This window comes from Peromyscus leucopus, chromosome 3 (genome assembly GCF_004664715.2).
Source record: "Peromyscus leucopus breed LL Stock chromosome 3, UCI_PerLeu_2.1, whole genome shotgun sequence".
Classification (NCBI taxonomy): Eukaryota; Metazoa; Chordata; class Mammalia; order Rodentia; family Cricetidae; genus Peromyscus; species Peromyscus leucopus.
The window spans coordinates 76,838,186-76,858,398 of NC_051065.1; the positions used below are offsets into that span (position 1 = coordinate 76,838,186).

Genomic DNA, 20,213 nt, shown 5'->3' on the forward strand with positions numbered 1-20,213 from the left:
ATTAAATATTTCAGTAACATAGAAGCTTCAGAATGGAGGGTCTGTGTTTCTTGATGCTGGTAGCATAGAGACAAACAGGTCCTTGAATACAAAATTGAGTTTTGGCAATTTTGAATCTCCACTTAAATGAAATGGTGCTGTGTCAGTCTTCAATTGCCATGTAATGAATGACCACAAACTGAGTAACTTAATCCAGCTCAAGATAATAGTTCTAATTTCATTTCTGTTGCTGAGGTAAAAAAAAAAAATCTTGAAAAAAGTAAGTTAGGCAAAAAGGGAGTCTATTTCTGTTTATAATTCCAGTTTATGCCTGTCATTGTGGGGAAGCCAAGGCAGGGACTCCAAATAGCTCCTCATATCGTATCTGCAGTCATACACACTTACCTTTCTGCTTGTGTTTGGCTTGACTTCTTCACTATTATACAGTTCAAGACTCTTTCCTAGTTGGGAATGGTGCCACCCACATTGGTCTGGGTCTTCCCACATCAATTAGCTTACAACAATCCCTCCCCAAGATATATCATATCCATGGGCCAACTCAGTGTAGACAGTCCCACACTGAGACTCTCTTCCCAGGTGACTATACATTGTGACAGTTAAAGATAACAACCACACTTAGAGTCTCATACTTCCTGTAGGTCACAGTGTGGCTTACTTCTTTGCTCGGGTTTTGCTAGGCAACCATCCAGGGTATGGATGATGAAAGAAGTATCTCTTGCCTGAATGTACGTGTTCTCTTTTAAGCTGACTGGTTGTTGGCAAAATTGAGTTCTATACAACTCTAGGAAGGACTAGGTGCCTTTTCCTTCCTAGCTTATCAGCTAGGGTCCCCTTTCAGCAACTAGAGCAGGGCGGCACTTCCGCAGATGGGGGCTCTGGGGCACGTGGCTTTTCCTAGAGGTCAGTTAACTGGAAATTGTTTTTCTGACGTTCCCTTCTAGAATCAATTGGAGAAAACCATTTTTAATGGCCTATGATGATAGACTTAGATAACTGCATTTTAAGGCCAACTGATTTTGGACTTGAATCACATGTAACAGTGATTCAATAACCAGAAGGCACATGAAGTGGGGGAAAGAAATCTTAGAGGCTATCCTGAGATGTTGCATAATATAGTGACCAGGAATAAAGTTGAGAATGGAGCTCAAACTAGTGCTGTGCCCTTGAACCTCCAGACAACTGGGATAGATAAATCTCTCTATAAGTAGTCTGGGTCAGGTATTTCAATAGAGCAATATAGAGATGATAAATAGCACTGTGTAGATCAAATGATTTTGACTCTTTTCTCCTCCTTTCAGAGGTTCTATTTATGACAGTCTGGGTGAAGATAAGGGAGGGAGGAGAAGAGATAATCTGGAAGGTTCATACCTCTCTGGGTGCTGCAGTATCAGAAGTGGCAGGTGCTCCCCTCTATCTGATGACAATGGCTTCAGTAGATTCTTTGGAGAATTCTTCCTCTTTAGCATCATGCAGGGACTCACACATCACCAGGCAGCTCCATTTTGTAGCTCTTTTAATAAGGTAAAGTACTTTCTCTTGACCCTTTGATGTAGACCCCTAGGTCAACCTCTAGCAACACGGAAGTTCTCACCTGTCAGCATTAAACTGTGTGGACTCAAGATCCTCTGCTCTACTGGTCTTCTTTCAAAGTGATTTGTAGATGCTTTTCCTATATTTTAGATGATAATGTCAATCATGTGACTTTTCTAGTAATTTGTATGTAGAATCTTTAAAAAATCACATCTAAAGCTTAAGTTCTCATGTTGCTAAAATTTTCCAAGTTTGTTTCTCCTTTCTCTCCTTTTTTGAACTGGTAACATTTTATATTAATATTTCATTTTAACTTATAAATCATACTTGATGTGACAAAAGTAATCAAAATCTTTTCCCATTTTTCAAAGATCTGACAACTGTAAATGGTTGAAGTATTGCCTGTCCTCATGCTTCAAACAACAAAAGGAAATAATTTAAAAGTCAAAGTTGATGTATCATAGTCATGTTTAAAACTATTTTTAGTAGTTGTCTAGATTTACAAAAAGTGTAATAGGTAGAAGAAAATGGCAAAACCCTAGGCTTTTAGCAATAGAGTGATAAAGTTCTATCTAAAGAGAAAATGAAGTTCAAAGGAGATGGGAATGGAATTGTCTTGTCTATCCAATTAAATTCCTACAGTTTTGAGAATTATTGTTATCTTCAATTTGTAAATGAATGCTCCAAGACTGAGAAAATTAAATTACTCAGCCAAGAAAGTCCAGCCTATAAATGTGAACCAGTCTGTTGATACCAAGCCTGAGTATTTACACTGCCTCCCTTCGATCATCTAATTTGTTTGAAGAATCTGCCAATGGGAAAAATACATGTTACTGAGAACTAGTGCCCATTTTTACAGAGCATCATCTGAGGTTCAGGTGTATATGGAAGTACTCAGATGAATGCTTGGTATGTAACCATTATTTTAGCTTCATGATAGACTAAAAGAATATAGTTAACAAGCAAATACTTTCCAACCCTTTATGAAGTCTACCTTCTTGTAAACACAATTTAACTGAGGTGTGTAAAGTGGGAACAAAACAGGTTTAGGGAAAATACTATTCCAGAGAAGCAATGCAAGCATGTTTAGTGTTTACCCAGATAATATGAATTTAATGGTGTTAGTTTTCCACATTATATGCAGAAAAGCTAGCTTTTGTTAATGTAGTTATTATACCTACACATTTTGAAATGCTAAAAATTAGCTCACTGATACTTTATAACAGTGTGTGTGGGGAGGGGGAAATGAACTAATGTTGGCATTTACAACATTAGTTGTAGATTAGTAAATTTCCAAGTTTATTAAAATTGTGTCTGCTGTTGCTGGAGAGATGGCTCAGTGGTTAAGAGCACTCGCTGCTTGCTCTTCTAGAGGATCTGTGTTTGATTCCCGGATCCACGGGGCAGCTCAATAACCATCTGTAACTCCAGTTCTAGTCAGTCTGCTGACTGCTTCTGGTGTCTGTGGGCACAAGCACATATAGGCAAAATACTCATGCATAGAAAACTTTTAAAAAATGAAAAAAAAATGCCGCTGCTGTGGTCTGAATGTATTTATACACCAAAAATTCACGTGGAAATCATAACTCCTGATGTGGTGGTAGGAGGCGCCATCTTTGGCAGGTGAGTAGGACAGGAGAACAGATGGAACTACTGTCACATTTATAACCACTGAGCCATCTCTCTCCTCTCATGTCACATTTACAAGAGAAGCCTTATACTCCTCACTACTTCTACTATGTGATGATATAGTGAAGTAACATTATCTTTGATCCAAATGAGCTACCCACTAGACAGCAAATCAACTTTCTTCTGACAGACTTTTTAGCCTCTGGAGCTGTGAATAATACATTTATGAGCTACCAAGTTTATGATATGTATGACATAGCTCAAATAGACCCAGATAGCATGGTACTCAGAAAGCAATCCTGCAAGGAAGGTTTGTAAAGGGATGCTCTTTTCTCACAAACAATAGCTGTTGCTTTTATTTTTAACTTTTTATTGATACTTTGTGAATTTCACATCATGCACCCCAGTCCCACTCATGTCCCCATCCTGCCACATATCCTCCTTCAAAAAAAATAAAAAATAATAAAATAAAGATTAAAAAAAATCTCACCATGGGAGCTGTAGTGTCATACAGTATACCCTTTGCCCAAACAACTTTACTTGGACAAGAGATGATTTTATTTAGTATCACTCCAGTTAAGCCAAATTATGCCCAAAATGACCTCCTGTGTGTGTTTCTCAAACATGAAAATGTAGATGGTAAGAATGGTTAGCAGAAGAGCCACATAAGAAGACAAACAATTTAGTGCAGCACCCTGGGACCACTGCCAGACAATGTCTCCCAGAATGGAGACGTTTGAGGCTTAACTGGGTCAAGATGGAATATCTTAGTATACAAGAGTTGGGTAGTAGCTGCTCCAGGCATCATTTGACATTGAAACAGCATGTGTACATGTTAGTTGGAAAGACTGTATGGCTCTAGGAAAATTTAAAGCTATCACTATTGAAAAAAATATATTTGTTTAAAGCCATAGTTCTCAATCTTCCTAATGCTGTGACCCTTTAAAACAGTTTGTGATGTTGTGGTGACCCACAACCATAAAATATTTGCATTGCTACTTCATAAGTAATTTTGCCATTATATTGTAATGTAAATATCTGACTTACAACCCTGAAAGGGGTCGTGACCCACAGGTTGAGAACCTCTGGTCTAAAGTTTATTGAAAACTTTTTGGAAAGTTTGAGTTTATAAACCTTACACTCTCCTTGAAAGTTCTTTGACAAAATGAAGTCAGATTTAAGGAAGCAAAAGGTATCAAATTATAATATTCATTTAATTAATTATCAAGACCAAATCAAGGACAAGGCTGGACTTCCTTTTGCCTTCTGGGAATCAAGACGGCAGGCTCCAATAACCTACTGAGGAGCCAACAGAGGTTGGAAGTGCACACCGATAATCTTTGAGGAAAGGCAGCAGAGTGTGGATATGAGGCAATCTAGGTGCCCTTTTCCACCACCGTACATACACTTCCAGCAGCACTAAGCTGTTATATCTCTCCATACAGGCTTGTGCATGTGCGCACACATACATGCACACATGTAAGATAAATGTGCATAAACACACAGACATATTCTTTCTCCCCACTGCCTTACTCTATCAAGTGCAGGAGAACTTGTGCTTATGATAATCAGGAGGCATTGTTGACCTAATAAGAACTCTATTCTAATCTAAGGAAAACACATCTCTTTCAATAGCAAACACTCTCGGCTCTACTGCACATTCCTAGTAGAAAAGTGTCAGTCAGGAAAACAACTGACTTGATACATCCTGGACTAAAACAACAATTTCCACAGCAGTAGTGACAACAGAAACAGGGATAGAAACATAAGACATTTTATTCCATATTATATTTATTATGAGAAGTGAGATGCAAAAAAAATCATATTTCAAAACTTTTAAGGACAAAAGTAGCTAACCAGCTGAATCTCAGTATTTTAAACACCAATTAAAAACCATGTGCAAAATGAAGGTTGGAGTCTGTGAAATCATTGTCTTTGTATAAACATGACCTTCCATCTTTATCTGGGTAATGAAGGTCTACTGAACAATGTCCAAGAGATGAGAACTTTCTTAACCATGCTATTTTATGATCTTTGTAGAAAGACACGATGCCATAACTACTCTCATACTTTAAATTTTGAAGGTTACTGTTTCTTCAATGATTAAATATGGTCGTTCATTTTGGTCTTTCTCAGTGAGTGTCCACAAATGATTGTCACATTGACAGAATTTTTGGTGATATTTAAATTAATATACATTTTTCAAGATTACATAAATTTCTTTTACATAAGAGCAAATATTGGTGAACAACAAGATTTCAGGAATTGTGTTCTCATCACACCCAGCCAGCTGCAGTCATCCTGTAGTGTCTGTCCAACAGGTTAGCCTTACCCATCTCTAAGATGTGAAGACTGAACATCCAGTTCCTAATCCATGAATGTGTGTTCAAATGTTATTCATAACCTTTAGTACAAAGTGGTTGTATTTGTACTTTCCAAATACAATTCTCTATCAAAGGACAATACTGATATTTCTGTTCATATTGTCAGTCCAGCAACTAGCTAACACAGTTTTTAGTGTCACAGAGTCAGGGTCAAATTATACTAACTTTTAAGAATGTCAGTCTCTAATCTTTATTAAACAGAGAATTTTCTTTGAGAAGAAATGAGAGCATTTTGATCAATTCCTTGCTGAAAACTGATAAACAGGATATTTTTTTGTTCAGCATTGCCACTGACTGGCTAATGGCATTGGCCTTTGGATTAGTCTGCAGAGTACAAAAGTCTCTCTTAAGGAACTCCCAATTGTTCGGGTTGTCCAATCCTACCAACATCACCTGTAATTTATTTTCACTTTTATTTTTCTTCAGCGTGGGTACACATTGTTTTACTAATCTCAAGAGAAGGCCTGTGATTCTCTCTCCTTTGAATGATTATGTACACTGGAGAAATCCAGGGATACTTGAACAAAAATGTAAGCTTTCTGTCAGGCTGTGCATATAAATACTGGTAAAGTCCAAATTCAGCTCCCCAAATATAAGCAGTTTTCCCCGGTGTGTGTCATTTTCAGATATACTTCTGTATTTAGGAAACAGCATTAATACTCTGAAGCTGTTCAGATACCAGACTCAGTGAGATGCTAAATAGGCTGGACTTTCTTTTACATAAAATCTGCCATTTGGGGTGTAATATCATTTAAGAGGGAGCATTATATTCAACATTAATAGATTTAAAATAGTAAATTCATGGAAAGATGTAGCTGTTAATTAGTTGTTTTAATTTGTTAATGATTTATTCAAATGTAGTATTATGAATAAAATGCATTTGTGTGCATATCTATTTTGATATGCTATTTACATTTTGCTATATATACATTTTATGTGTAGAAAATGAAAATACATATTGATTAGCCCTTTTGAGGCTTCTGAATAATTATTTCTTCATTCTGCTTCCTGCAACAGCTTTAGAGAATTTAGATAATTCATACAAGGTATGTACACAATCACACCTATGGTATGTACATACTATCACACAGTTAACACAGAGGATGTGTGAGGAATGTAAATCAACTGAGCGGTCAAAGAACTGACCTTACTTGTGACTAATGGCATGTGAAATTAGCTCTGGCATATTTAGTAACATGCCAACATACAGACCACTCTATTGAGCCTTTGTGGTAATTATGCTGGCTACTCTTGTAGATGATAAAACAAATAAACAAACAAAACAAAACAAGTTGGTCCCTCCTGACCTTCAACTGAAAGGATTGATTCTGTCACTGAACATACATGCACACATTTGTTGACTTTATTTACTTTCCTGCATGTACCTACCTGGTAATAGGAAATAGCCTTTAAATGGGCTATAACATGCTATTTTTTTTCTACACAAAAAAAGTGACAATCACTCACAGACTGTGCACACTTATAGAATGTATGGACATATCACAACCAGCTACAGTATTATGCACAACATATTTTTTTCACACATTAGTACAGCAGTGGTAAATAAATATAGAGATTTAGGATTTGCTACTAGAAGAGTTTTTCTTGATTTCTCAGGCCAGGTTGACTTGTCATCTTTAATAGGAGGTATCTGTAGCCCCCTGATAGCAAGCATTAGTAGTCACTCCTCTCTTCTAATGACCAATGTGCAGGACTAGAATACTGCCATTTCACAATGTGTCATTTTAGGACATGGTAGAAAGTGACTTACTCCAAGACATGGCCCAAAATGAATGCCATTGAATATACAGTGAAATCAGTAAGAATGCCTCCAACACAGACAAGCTCTTTTTGCTCATCTGGTGGGGTTTACTCCACACACCACCTTCACATGAATCAGAGAGAAACTGTTTAATACTTAGAAGTTTTCCCAAAGGAGACAGTTAATTTTTAAAATAACAAAACTTGATACTAGCAGCAACGTTAAAAAAAAAACAAATTATATTTTTCTCCCTAGGGGGGAAAAAACTAATGACATTTCCAAATTGAAGAGATCCAGAGGTTAGATGTTCTCTCTCATTTTAATTCTCCCTAGCAAGCGCAAATCATGAGAACATCTCATTATAATTATCATTTTGTTGGTTGATCATCAGTGTCTTTTTCTGAAGTGCAAAATATGTGACTTAATTCCTAATACTTTGCAGCCAATTAATTTTGAACTTGAACTCAGATAGACACTTGATGAGTCATTAGTATTCAGAAATCATCTAGAACTTTCTTTGTAAGGCATTATTTGAGGCTCCTTTTGTTAGATGGGCTCATGTTTTAGCACTTTGGGGAGCCTGCTTTTCATTGTTAAGTCCTACAATCCACTAAGTGAGTTGCGTATGACATGCTAGTGTCCAGGAAGAGAAATGCCTGTAAATTCAATCCTTTTATTTGACAAAGGTTCTGGTTGCAGCTGATTTGAGCTTGAAGCCAACCAGACTTTTCTTGGCTCCTCTTCTGTCATGACTGACATGAGACAGAGATGCAATTGAATCTCTGCTCCTGGTCACTGGTGATGCTTCCATACATGAAGCATCCACCCAGGCTTTCCAGTAGAAAGCAGAAATTGTCCTTCTACATATCCTCTGAGTTACAGTCAATCTTCACAGAGCAAACTACAGTTACATAATGTGTGCCCACAGCTGATGCACTTGCTGGTATAACTGCCTCTTTTTGGCATTAGGTATTGCTTGGCTTTAGTTTCACAGTCAACAGTCTTATTCTCAAATTGGTTTCTGAGACATCTGGGTCTTTGGAAAAAATGTGAAAATAATATCTTGTTGCACCATTCTGGACCCCACCATTTCACCAAGTCTGTAGTTATTTTTGCAACATCCAAAGTGTTTTCAGGATTGTCGGCTGTTTGTATATTTACAGATGTACTAGATTTACTTTGAGAGAGGTTATTCAGTTGTGGCAAGTGAGTAGCTGAGCTGGTGAGTGTTCAGCATTAAACGTAGCAGTAAAGACCTCTGGCAGATTACACCATGAGACAGAAATGTCCCACCTTAGTTCTTCGTTTATTTTCTTGGTTATTGCAAATCACTCTTATATGATTTTCATAGCCAAGGAGAATACTTTCTGTTCCAAAAGTAAGATAAAGTTCATGGAAAACTGCTTCACTATTTACAAAGCTGTTTTTGCAAAACTGTTCAAAATTATATAGTTATTCATAAGCCTATGTGTCTGCACAGATGACTTTTATAATCATTCATCAGTTGCAGAATTTCGTTAGGGGAGGGTATTGTCCCAAGGATGGCAGGAGATTCACAGATTGCAGTTTCATTTGCCAGGGGCAGCAGCTGACCTGCATTGGGAAAGAACCAACCGAAGAGGCTGCACACACATCCAGGGACACTGCTAACAGAAAACAAAATGCTCGGGTATAAATGTGACAGACACAGTAGGTACTGACATGGACAGAAACAAGGCTTCTGATTCAATACGTATACAAAGCAGTGGTAGTGACAATGTCGTCAGCTCACTTAAGATACTTCAGAGTTCACTGTGTCACCACACTGGGGAGTTCACAAGCTTATGTCTCACACACCACTTGGAACAGAGCAGGAGAGAGTAGACAGCCTCATCTCTATGGCAGCATTGTAGATAATTAGTAAATCTGAGTCTACATAAGGCCATGAATGGCCAGTGTTCAATAAAAGCACATAAACCTATACAGAGATGTTATTTTAATATATTGTTTTCTTTATACTGATCTGAAAAAGTAGACAAGAAATATGGAGAATTATGTGGCACTAGAAGGAGACCTTTTAAAAACACTTTCACTGTAGAAGTGAAAGGAGACAGTGATTTCTCACATATTTGCAGTAAATGTAAAGGTGGATATAAAAATAGCTGGAAAAGTGACATTAAAAGTACACTCTCATACATCCCCCACAAAAAGTTGAAATCCCATTGTGTTCGATTTTTTGGTGTGGTATATACACCATGCCCAGAATGATGGAGGATCCCAAAATGAAGCAAAACAGCACAAACTGGGAACAGCAAAACCCCAAGATTCTCAGAGCCAATCAAATGACAGTTTCCTTATCTTTGTTTTTCTGCTTTGAGATAGCAAGCTCCCATTATGGACTTGGTTACAAAGTCCAACCTCTGGGTAGAAGCTTTACATAAACATTCAGTCCACCTTACTACAGCTTTATATTTAACCTATAATACAGGGAATACAGATATCCAAAATAATATACGTTGGATGATTTCTAGGAATAAAAAAAAAACTATCAAAAATCAAATTACATTCTAGATAGCTGAACTGGTCAAGGTAGGACAACATATGAATCCATTTTACAACTATTTCATTTTGGACATACATACATACACACGGGTTTCTGGTTAACTTTGACATAACAAAATAATTAACTATGTCATTGATTCAAAATGAAGGGTTAATGAGGATTTTACTGTATGTGGCCATGGCATCAGAACCCACTAATTAAAAAAGATGTTGTTATAAAATCACTCATAATAAACAAATTACAGTGGAAGCTGGGGTGTTTGTCTCTTGGTCACAGCCACCGAATAATCACAGTTTAAATAGATCTAGTATTTTCTTTGTGAGTGGTATAGCATCTTTACATTGTAAATGCTAAATGAACTTCCAGGCCCTTAGTTCTCACTTCCTTTATTACTGATGCAAGAAATCTTTTCTATTTCTTTCTTTAATACATTTGCTATCTATCTTTAAAAATCTAAGATGTAATAGGAAGTTCTAAATGACATGTGAAAAAATTAATGTCAGACACAAAATTACTCTCAAACCAGTGTATATCACACAGATAAAGCAAAACGGCAAGCAATGAAAGAGTGTGCCAGGAAAGCCACCGTGTGCCTCCCTGGACAAAGAAGGCAAGGGGTCCCAGTGATGTCCTGAAGGTCAAACGCTGTGTCACAGACTTATGGGAAGGATAAACTTCAAATAGGATTTTACTACAAGAGTGTCTATGGATAGGTTCCATGATATAAACACCTGAATAGGTTCCTAGCTTAATGTATCCATTTGGTGAGGTATTTCCACGACTATTTCTAATAGCTTTCAATTCTATAAGATTCAAAAGGATCAAAATCTCTTTGTAACATTTTGCGATGTTTTCTAGAGTCTTGTAGAAATTAAGAATTTAGTGCCAGTACCAAAGAAAACTAAACTTATTAGTCAAATCAAATATTTCTTCGTAAGGTTTGGATTTGAGAGGTTCAACTGTAACACCAACTGAGGCAGTTTTGATTTACTAAATCTGGGACAGATGCCTACAGCTCTCTCAGGCCTCTGCTTCATTGCCTCTAGGCATTTTATGCTTACTCTAAATCCACAAACATTATTACTGACCAGAATTCTTTCTTGTCCCCTATTTGAATGTAGGAACAGCCTGTTGTAGTACTTTCCTGCAAAGGCTTGCTAGGTTCACCATCTGGAGTGGGTCCTGTGGACAGCTGTTCCTGGGTATGCCAGGGGTACCCTGTGAATACCCAGCGTGGGTGCCGACATGTGACAGAAGGCCCCAGAATGTGCAAGATGGGAGACAGATTAAGTCTCAGCAAAGGCATCCGAGACAAATGAGTACTTACACTAAAAGAGAGTTTTATACTAAATCTCTAATCATTAATATAGCAATTTGATCAGTAATTTGACAGTAATTTCTACTTTATAAAGCATTCTTAACAGAGGCCAATTAGTAAGAAACTGAAAATGTGCCTTATTAAAAAAAATTTGTTATAAGTTCCAAGTATAACACTGTAATTATCATTCTCCAACTCAGAGGGTGCTGTCACCGTGGCCTACATTTGCAGTTACATACACAGTTAAATTGCTCTTCTAGAAATCAAATGCAACGTAGCTTCAGTTTTAGAGCTCAGGTATATTTTTTATGTTAATAATCTACAAAATAGAAATACATTGAAAAAAGCTAAAATAGGTATTTGGTTATTCCACTGATATTTGAGTCTCTAAAGGAAAAACAAAACAAAAACAAAACCAAGGCAGGTCCTTTTTACTGGCTCGTCGGGAGTAATTTCAGCAAAGGCAGCTAACTGTTGCTCTCTCTCTCATGTCTTCTTCCAGTGTGCTAACAGCAACCTTCAGATCAGCACTGGCTAGAAAAGATGAGTGATGGAAGGAAGGCCTTCCCCAAATGCTTGCTCCATCTCCACACAACCACGATGTGCAAGCTGCTGCTCTCAGCCTAGCTCAGGGCCCCAAGGATGTTCTCATGGTCCATGGATACCCTTCTGTAGAAACCAGTGAGAGAACAAGGCCGCCCAAAGCTCAAGATTTCACAAAGATCTCTGAAGTGTGTTTCTTAAAAGTGATAAATCTGAAGGAATCCAGGCTGTACATGTAAGGAGTCAGAAACTGTTACCAGAGGATGCATTTGCAATCCAAAATCTACTGTTCTCCTTAATTTCATGCCTCCAATCGCAGACACTTCCTCTGGTATAAGAAAACACCATTTTAATTTGGTCAGAAGCACAGAAAGATGCACTTGGCTTTCAGGGCAGGAAAATGTACAGATTGAAATTCATATTTGGTACAGGCAGTACTCATATTTGGAGGTGTAGCTAGCTTTTCTAACTAGAAACTTGTTCACATACAAAGGGCTAGCTTCAGATGCTTAAAGCCAATTCATATTTGTTATTGCATTCTTTTGACTACTTTCATTTCATCTTATTTGTCCCAGGAATAAATCAAATTTGTTTCAGTTTTTCATATTAAGGTTCGTATGAATGCCCTAAACTTCTGTGGTACCAGCATCCTTACTTCAGTAAGACTAGAAATCATCACAGTGTTGCTAATAGTAGTTTTTTTTGCTAGTTTTAATGTAAAGCAGACATTTTGGTGAAAATACCACCCTGTGTTAGACTGAGGTGATAATACTAAATGAATCGTGTGTAGTGAAAATGTGTTTGTATAAACAATTACGTATAAAAAAAAAAACCTCAGTGAAGATTTTTTTTTTTTCTGAATTAGGGGTGCAGACCAACTCCGAGCTTTGCCTCACTTCTTGCGTTCTTTCTATCAATGTGAAATGACATTTTATTTATGGAGGACCAGAGAGTTCGTAATAGCTACGTCTTAAACTTAATAGTTGCTTTTACTTCTACGTCTCTCAGAAAACAACAAGGACAACCAACCCCAAACAAAATAGAAACCCAAACTCCTAAGCTTTGACATGGACAGACAGAAGGAATACCACAACTCATACAGCGGCGCAGCTTCCTTTCAGTCCAACACGGAAGATGGCGCGGGGCGGACACAGCAGTTGGGGCGCCGGAAGTTTTGCAGCATGGACTGTAGGACGCCCTGCTGTCTCCCTTTGAGCTTCTTACTTGAAGAAGAATCTGAGGAAATAGACCTTCGAGTCTGGTCACTTTGTGTTTTAACTAGTTTCTCATGCTCCCTAATTTGTCTCTGTAAATGGTTCTGGATGGCAATTCCCAGGGACTCTGGGTCCAAGGAAGCACCATACACTTCCCAGGTCATGCCCTGGTCATCCCACACTACGTCCCTGACTCGCTTGGACTGTTTCAGCTGCAGCTTGGAGTCTGCGCCCATCTGTTTCTTCTTTTCTCCAGGTGTGAGCCCCACCTGGGCAGCAGCTGCCGTCACATTGAGCTCCTTCAGGAACTCGCTGACCCGGCTGGCCCGGCGTGGGCTGGCCTTGACTGAGCGAGAAGGGGTCCTCTTGCCAGAGCCTGGGCTCGAGTCCCCCGTGCCATCGGGTGGCAGGCTCAGGCTCGTGGCTGTTTTGGTCTGCCTGTGTTCTTCCAAGGTGTTCTGCTGGTTCTTCCTCCCTGGGGAGGGTGCAAGATTGCTCTCGGGCCCTGTACCTTCATTTCCTTGAGATTTAGGATTTAGTAGTAGGGTTTTGGCATCTAGGGCGCAGGTGGTCCCAGGTGTGTGCTCTTTCACAATATGAGGAGAAGCAGGCTTCCCGTCCTTTGCACCTTTTTTATCAGCAGGGTTCAAGCTCTCCAGCTGGTCATCTGTAACCGCACCTCCACGGGCATCAGGTAGTTTGCAGTCTGGCTCTGTTTTGTGGTCATTTGCAGTTTTCACTACAAATTCAGGTGGCTTGGGTTCAGAGTTCCCCAGCCCATGACTTATCTCAGCTTGACTCCCAGCCATGGGGGAAATCTGGCCAATGGGGCTAGCTTTCTGGGAGCCAGGATTAGTACCTGGAGGCTGCCTGGAGGTTGCCTCTTTGCTTGCTGAAGCCCGCCCGCCTTCCTCTGTATCCTGGTTTTGACTGGAGGCCATCAGTGAGGATTTAAAGGCTTCCCCTGATTGGTTTTTTGTTTTGCATTCCCCCTTGGAAGCAGTAGGAGTGGCAGCGGCTGGCAGGATGTGCACTTTGGGCACAATGCCGGCACACTGCCTTGACTCTTGGGGGTCTACTGTGCTGTTAGAGAGTTCCAGTAAGTGGCCTCCACTGCCCTTGCCATGGCAAACTACACGTAGCTGCTCTTGCTCATTCTCACCCTCGGGAGCAGGAATTTCCTTTAAGAATGCGGGGAGGATGCTGGGACTGGTAGAGACAGACCTGCTCTCCACACTTGCCACTGCCTGCACTTCGGCATCTTGCCAAGCCCTGCCAGGGACCTCCTTAGTCTCCCTTTCAGCTTGGCAGGTCATTGTACTGGCTTCTTTGAACCTTGACACCGGATGCTGCGCTCGAACCGGCACCTCCTTTGCATCTGGAGAACATGTGGAATCTCTGCTGGTGAGTGGGGATGGGGGAAGGTTTTCAGACCCTTCCCCCGTGGTATCCATGGCAGTGGCAAAGGGCTGTTTGTTCTCTGAGCATCCTCCTCTTGCTAGAGGTTCACTGGGTCCCACTGTGGTGTTACTGTTGACTTTCTGCCCTTCCCCATCAGGTCTGTCTGCAGAAGGGGACAAGTGAACCCCCATTGCTGGATCCGAAGCCTGTACAATTCCCTGGATATTTTCTGGAGAAGGAAAATCACAGAGCATTTGATTTTCGCTGCTGCAACAGGGGACCTGGGTAGGACAACTTGACGTCTCAGGTTTCTCACTGTTTGAGTTTGCCTTTGATTTCACCAAGGAATCTTCAGGTGCCAGGCAGCTGCTAGTATTTGGCGGGTCATCTTGGATGGCATGGTGAGTGTGCTGAATGGCTGGCATTAAAAATGGTGCAGATCTAAGTTCCTTCTCTGCAGTAGGATTCAGGCTCGGTGCTGCCAGCTCCTTGCTTCCTTGCAGCCGGGAGTCATCAGGAGGGCCGTGTGTGGGAGACACTGGCTCCACCTCATTGAGGACACCAGGAGATGCCATGTCTTGCTGGCTGGTTTCATGCACACAAGCTTGCATCAGGGCCTCAGCAGCTGCACTGAGCCTGAGGCTGAGTTCAGCAGGGGCATTGCCAATGCCGCCAGCATTCTTATCCAGCTGAGCTTGTTGTGGGGAGGTATTCTGCAGCTCTCCTCGACCCTCTTCCTTTCCAGAAGCTGCCACTATGGAAGCTTTAGTCACTCTCAGAGGGTCAGGCACAGTCCCCATGGGACTTCTCTCCAAGAGCACTCCCGTGTCTGTCCCAAGTACGTTTTTCCACTGGGAAGTAGTCAGAACTCAGAGGGAAGCTATCGGGATGAGTCCTCTAAAGAACTGGCCTGGGGAATTAAGCAAACAGTATCGTTAATATGGCATAATTTTTCAGGAGGAAAAAAAAGCTCATTTAAACTTTTCTGCTTGAAACTAGATTGGCGGTACAGGCCTGTCTTCCCAGACCTCGAGGACAAAGGCAAGAGAGTCACAAGTTCAAGGTCCACTCAGGCTAGAGTGCAAGTGGAATGGTAAGCCTGGGCATGGTAGTGAGAGCCTACTATAAAGGTGTGAAAAGGGTTAGGGTGTAGCTCAGCAGCAGAGTAGCTCCTGGCATGTGGTGCAGATGGCACAGGTTCCTTCGCTAGGACTGACAAACATGCAAATGCCAATACACACACGCACGCACGCACGCACGCACGCACACCAAAAAACTGCTCACATCTGTTGATGTTCAAATCTACCTGAGGTAGACTGAAAAAATATTCTAACTCTACTAATGCTATTCCAATATTATTTTGACTGACTGGTTTCTGCTCACATTCCAGTGCTGTCTATTGAATGAGTTTTTAGCATAGCTACCTTCCAAAACTACTTCAGAAATCATCACTGTAATCTGACTTGTCAGAAAAATAAAATCTGGCAGTGCTCCTGGTACTAACTCTGTGAAGCACTGAGCAGGCCTGAAGAGATCAAGAATCTTTACAACAGACTATCCAGAAATGGGTCCGGATGTAAGAGGGATTATAGTCTCTGATAAAAGGGGCATTTCAAGGCTGTTAAAGGATCTAATAAAGACTAGTAAATGATCTAGAACAGCTGTTCTTAACCTGTAAGTCGAGACCCTTTCAGTGTAATAGGGGCAGCAATAGTATGCTTTTGTGATCAGGCATAAATTAAGAAAAACAGAGGGGTAGCTAGAGGAAATTCAAAACTTTTGCATAACAAAAGGTTCCATACAACGTATTTTAGATCATAGATTTGAGGGAAAAGAGTTCACAAAAATTGGAAGGCACTTGAAAATATCTGTATTATACTACAAGCCCTTAAAATTTTAAAGGAGACCAAACAATCTGTTGGAAAAGTGGGTAAAAGAACTGGAAAGCACAATTAACAAGAAACCAATAACCAGTGAGCTTCAGAAATGAAGCGCGAGTTCATTTGTCACCAGATAAATGCACAGTGAGATTTTACTTTACACCAACTGTGCATGCAAAGGCAGATGGGCATCAGTGTGGCCTGCGGAGGCCGAGTGGAGGAAAGAAGAATAGTTGCAGGCAGAGAGGCATCTCACTCCAGCTTTTCCAGGGAAGTAGTGTAGCTGTTGAAGCACACCCCCGACCCGATGAAGCAGACTCGATCAATAGAAAGATAAATGGAGAAACGGTATGTTCATTCAAGTATTATTTGTAGGAGCAAAACCAGAAACAAAAATGGGGAGGCAGTAGGCAGTATCAGGACATATTCTACTGTAAGGAATATGCAACATAACTGTGAAAATAAAGGCATAATGAGGCTGCAGCTTTTCCCTTGGCAAGGATTTCCTCAGACATGGTTGAATGAGCAAATCAAGGAACAGAAAACAGTATTATATAAAATATTCATTCTTGTGCAAAAGATAACCGAGTGTTTCATATGTATGCACACAGGTTCTCTTAGGATCACACAGATTTTAAATACATTTAGGATGACACCTACTAAGTATTAAATGAAAAGAGATTGCTGTCTTGAAGACAGGGAGGGGAGATAGATGAGCTAGTTGGGAAAATGCTGATTTAAAACGAAATGTGTCTGATATGACCTAGGATATAAACCTATGCAAAGTTATATACAGGTTTCTGCATCGGTATTTTAGGAAGTAGAAATCAAGGCATGTGGATGATGCAATAGATCATAAATTACTGGTAACCATATTTAAATTTATTTTTCTTACAAGCAGGCAGTTACTTCAAGCTAATCACTTATTTTTTTCTGGACTCACAATTAATCCATTGGCACAACTGACGATATGATTTCTAAGGTCTCTCAAGCTGTACCATTCAAGGACCCTGTTTCTTTGCATAGGGTGCATAGTATATCAACAGACACTCTTAAATGAGGCTGCAAACTCCTGAGATAAAGTCAAATCTGGTTGGGCCAAGATTTTTTAAATAACAAAATTATCATATTTTTAAATGATAAAAGGATTTTGTTCTTGTTTTTGTTTCTCCCCTAAGTTTTAGTGGATGATGTGTGTGATCACGTAGACACAGGCAAGCTCACATTGGAAGGTTCACTATCAAATGCTCAGTCAAATCTCTGTTTACAGAGAACTTTATCTCTAGTGTTATTTACCCTAGGCCACTATCAAGAAATTTAAGGACAAATAAAACTTACTGCTCTAACTTACTGTTCATATTAGTGTGCTGAATACTTATCCATCATTAGTCTTTGCTGTCTGAACACTGATACCATGTCTACAAGTTCCCTTTCTATGGTTTTTCACTGGAGTGCCACCATGTGTAACACCATAGCTGCTCTCGCTTTCCTGCATTCGTGTTCTGCTGTAGAATAATGCTCTGGTACACTGTGAAGATTTGTCACTCGAATTGGTTTCATAAAATGTTGATTGGCCAGGAGCCAGGTGGGAAATACAGCTAAAGCCTCTGAGTCATGGTCTTTATTTTTTTTAGATCATCCAGAGGTTGGCCATCTTTGTTCTTTGAATTGTAATTTTCACATACCAGTTGGTATAGCCGCTGCTTGTATAGATTCCTCATGTCTCCACAGGTATTGAGAGTCCCAGGAAGGCAGGAGGGAGAGGATAGGTTATTTTCTCCCCACAGGATACAGGGCAGGGTCTTATACATAAAGAAAGGTCAGCTGATGCTGCTCCCCTCTAAAATGGACACTATTAAAGGTCTGCCAGACTCCAGAGTAATGGGATATTTTAACTTGTGAATTGAAATGACAATGAAAACATAAAAAGAGTGTTGTTGGGGAAGTATGAAACTTATGGTGTCTTAGTTATTAAACTGTTTACGTCCATAATCCACATTTAGACTATTAAGGCTTGGACACCTGCTATGAAAAGCTGGTAGATCTCATAAAGTTAGAAGAACAGCCTGTCTCCTGTGTTATGTGGCTGGATCCAAGAAATAAGTGTGCCAAGTAGAACTGTAAAACAGGAATGGCTTGAAGTTCAGCATCTGAAACTTAAAAGACTTCCACAGAAATGACTTCACAGCATTTCCAGAAGCTGTGCTGTTTCCATTTCCCACTTGCAGTCTTATTTTAGCGTTGGAATGTGATTCCTTTAATCAGTTTTGTTAATAGAGGTCAAATTATCCATCAATTTAAGACTAAAGAGGAAAAGAGGAGATCATCAGCTAACATATGCTAGCTCCATATCTCTTCTTAGTGGACAAGCAATCAATACTGGTCGCAAACAGAACTGGTAATGGGGCCGTCACAGCATCCAAGTGCTGCAATGCTCCCCGCTTTTTCTCCTCTCCCCACCAAATGGTAAAAGCTGCCATCTCTACCACGTCAGACAAGCAGATACTAAAGTACTAATGTGTACTTTTACCATCACCCTGATCCCAGCACTTGGGACAGTAAGGATTGTGAGTCCCAGATTAGCTTACAGGACAGGGCCTTGTCTCAACAGAGCCAAAGAAAACAGAAAACATCAATGCCCCCCAAAAAGACAGCCCCTGGACAGAATTAATTCCTTTTGCAGAGCCTCTCCTTCCCTTCCCCTCTCTTCTCTCCTCTTCCCATCATCTTTCTTCACCTTCACCTTCCCCTCTGCTTTTATTTTTCTTTCCAGAATTAAAAAGATCTGCTGTGTAGCTATTCCCTCTTAATAAGTAAGAGTTAATTGAAGCATCCTCTCCAGGAGGGCAGGAGAGGGAAGTTCCTAAGAGCAGGAAACTGATGAGATCTAGAACTCTCAGGACTTACAAGGTCCAGGAAGCCCCTCCCAGGGATCAGATAGATGGTAGCCACTGTGAGGGAGAGGAAATGTCCAGTGGAATGCTGGCAAGTTGGGCAGGGAGCTGCAGGGACACAGAGCCATCACAACACCTGGGTAGACTGTTCGGTGATGCAGAGGCTTCCAGTCATCCATGCTCCTGTAAGTTGTCCCAGAAGCCTCACTGGTTCATCACACTGGATGAACAGAATCTTTTATTTGGTCTGTTGCCTTTGCCCTATGCACAGATGTTCATCCCTGACTCCCCAGAAGTCACACAAAAGGCAGCTCATAAAAATCCAGATTTCTCCTTTGCTTTAAAAAAGTTGTTTTATTTTAATTGAAACATAAGTGAATCATGTTCTCCCTTCCCCCTTTCCCTCCAGCCCCTCCTGTATCCCTCTATAATTCCTCCCATATCACAGCTCTCCTTTCTCCCTCAGTTCAGATGCAGCTCAAGTCTTGTCCAAGCACGAGGGGTCTTCAGTGATAGGGACTTGATCAACTTATGGGAGGTAGCTAAGGGCACAGGTGCAGCCTATTTACTTTTGGGACTCTGATGGATTCCCTCTGACCAACAACTTGAATGGAGGGTTCTCAAGCTTGGTGCTAAGGAGTTCTCGTTAGATGGTCTATTGCTTGTTGGGGGAAGCATTATCTATCCAAGTTGCATAACTTCATTTAAGAGAGAGAGAGAGAGATAGAGAGATAGAAGGAGGAGGAGGAGGGAGGAGGAAGGAGGAGGAAAAGAAGAAAGAGAGAGAGAGAGAGAGAGAGAGAGAGAGAGAGAGAAGAATTTTAGTAAATATAAAACGTTTTTTCCTTAACGCTTTTCAAGCACTCGTAGTGATGTTTATATTTATCCCTCCTGCTCATTCTGTGCAGCCCCTTTTCCCAATTAAAGCCCCTTCTTCATTTTGCCCATTCCACCTTCACATCACTTGTATTCCCAAATGACAGTGACCGCAGAGCATTGAGAAGGCATTGTCATGGGCACAGACCTTCCAAATAACTGGGCCTTCTTGATTTAAGATTAGGAGAATCTTGTTATGTGGTTGGGTCTGAGGATCTTGTTCTAAGTGCTGACAGAGCA

General features: G+C 40.4%; 1 protein-coding gene across 1 annotated transcript in view; it reads right to left on the minus strand.

Moving 5' to 3' along the window:
- Window positions 1-4,917: 4,917 nt before the first annotated feature.
- Gprin3 (GPRIN family member 3) overlaps window positions 4,918-20,213 on the minus strand; it is an 84,361-nt gene continuing 69,065 nt past the window's right edge. The window contains exon 2 of the mRNA XM_028895263.2: window positions 4,918-15,233. Coding sequence (XP_028751096.1) covers window positions 12,826-15,123 — 2,298 coding nt within the window. The 5' untranslated portion in view covers window positions 15,124-15,233 and the 3' untranslated portion in view covers window positions 4,918-12,825. The remainder of the gene's footprint in view (window positions 15,234-20,213) is intronic.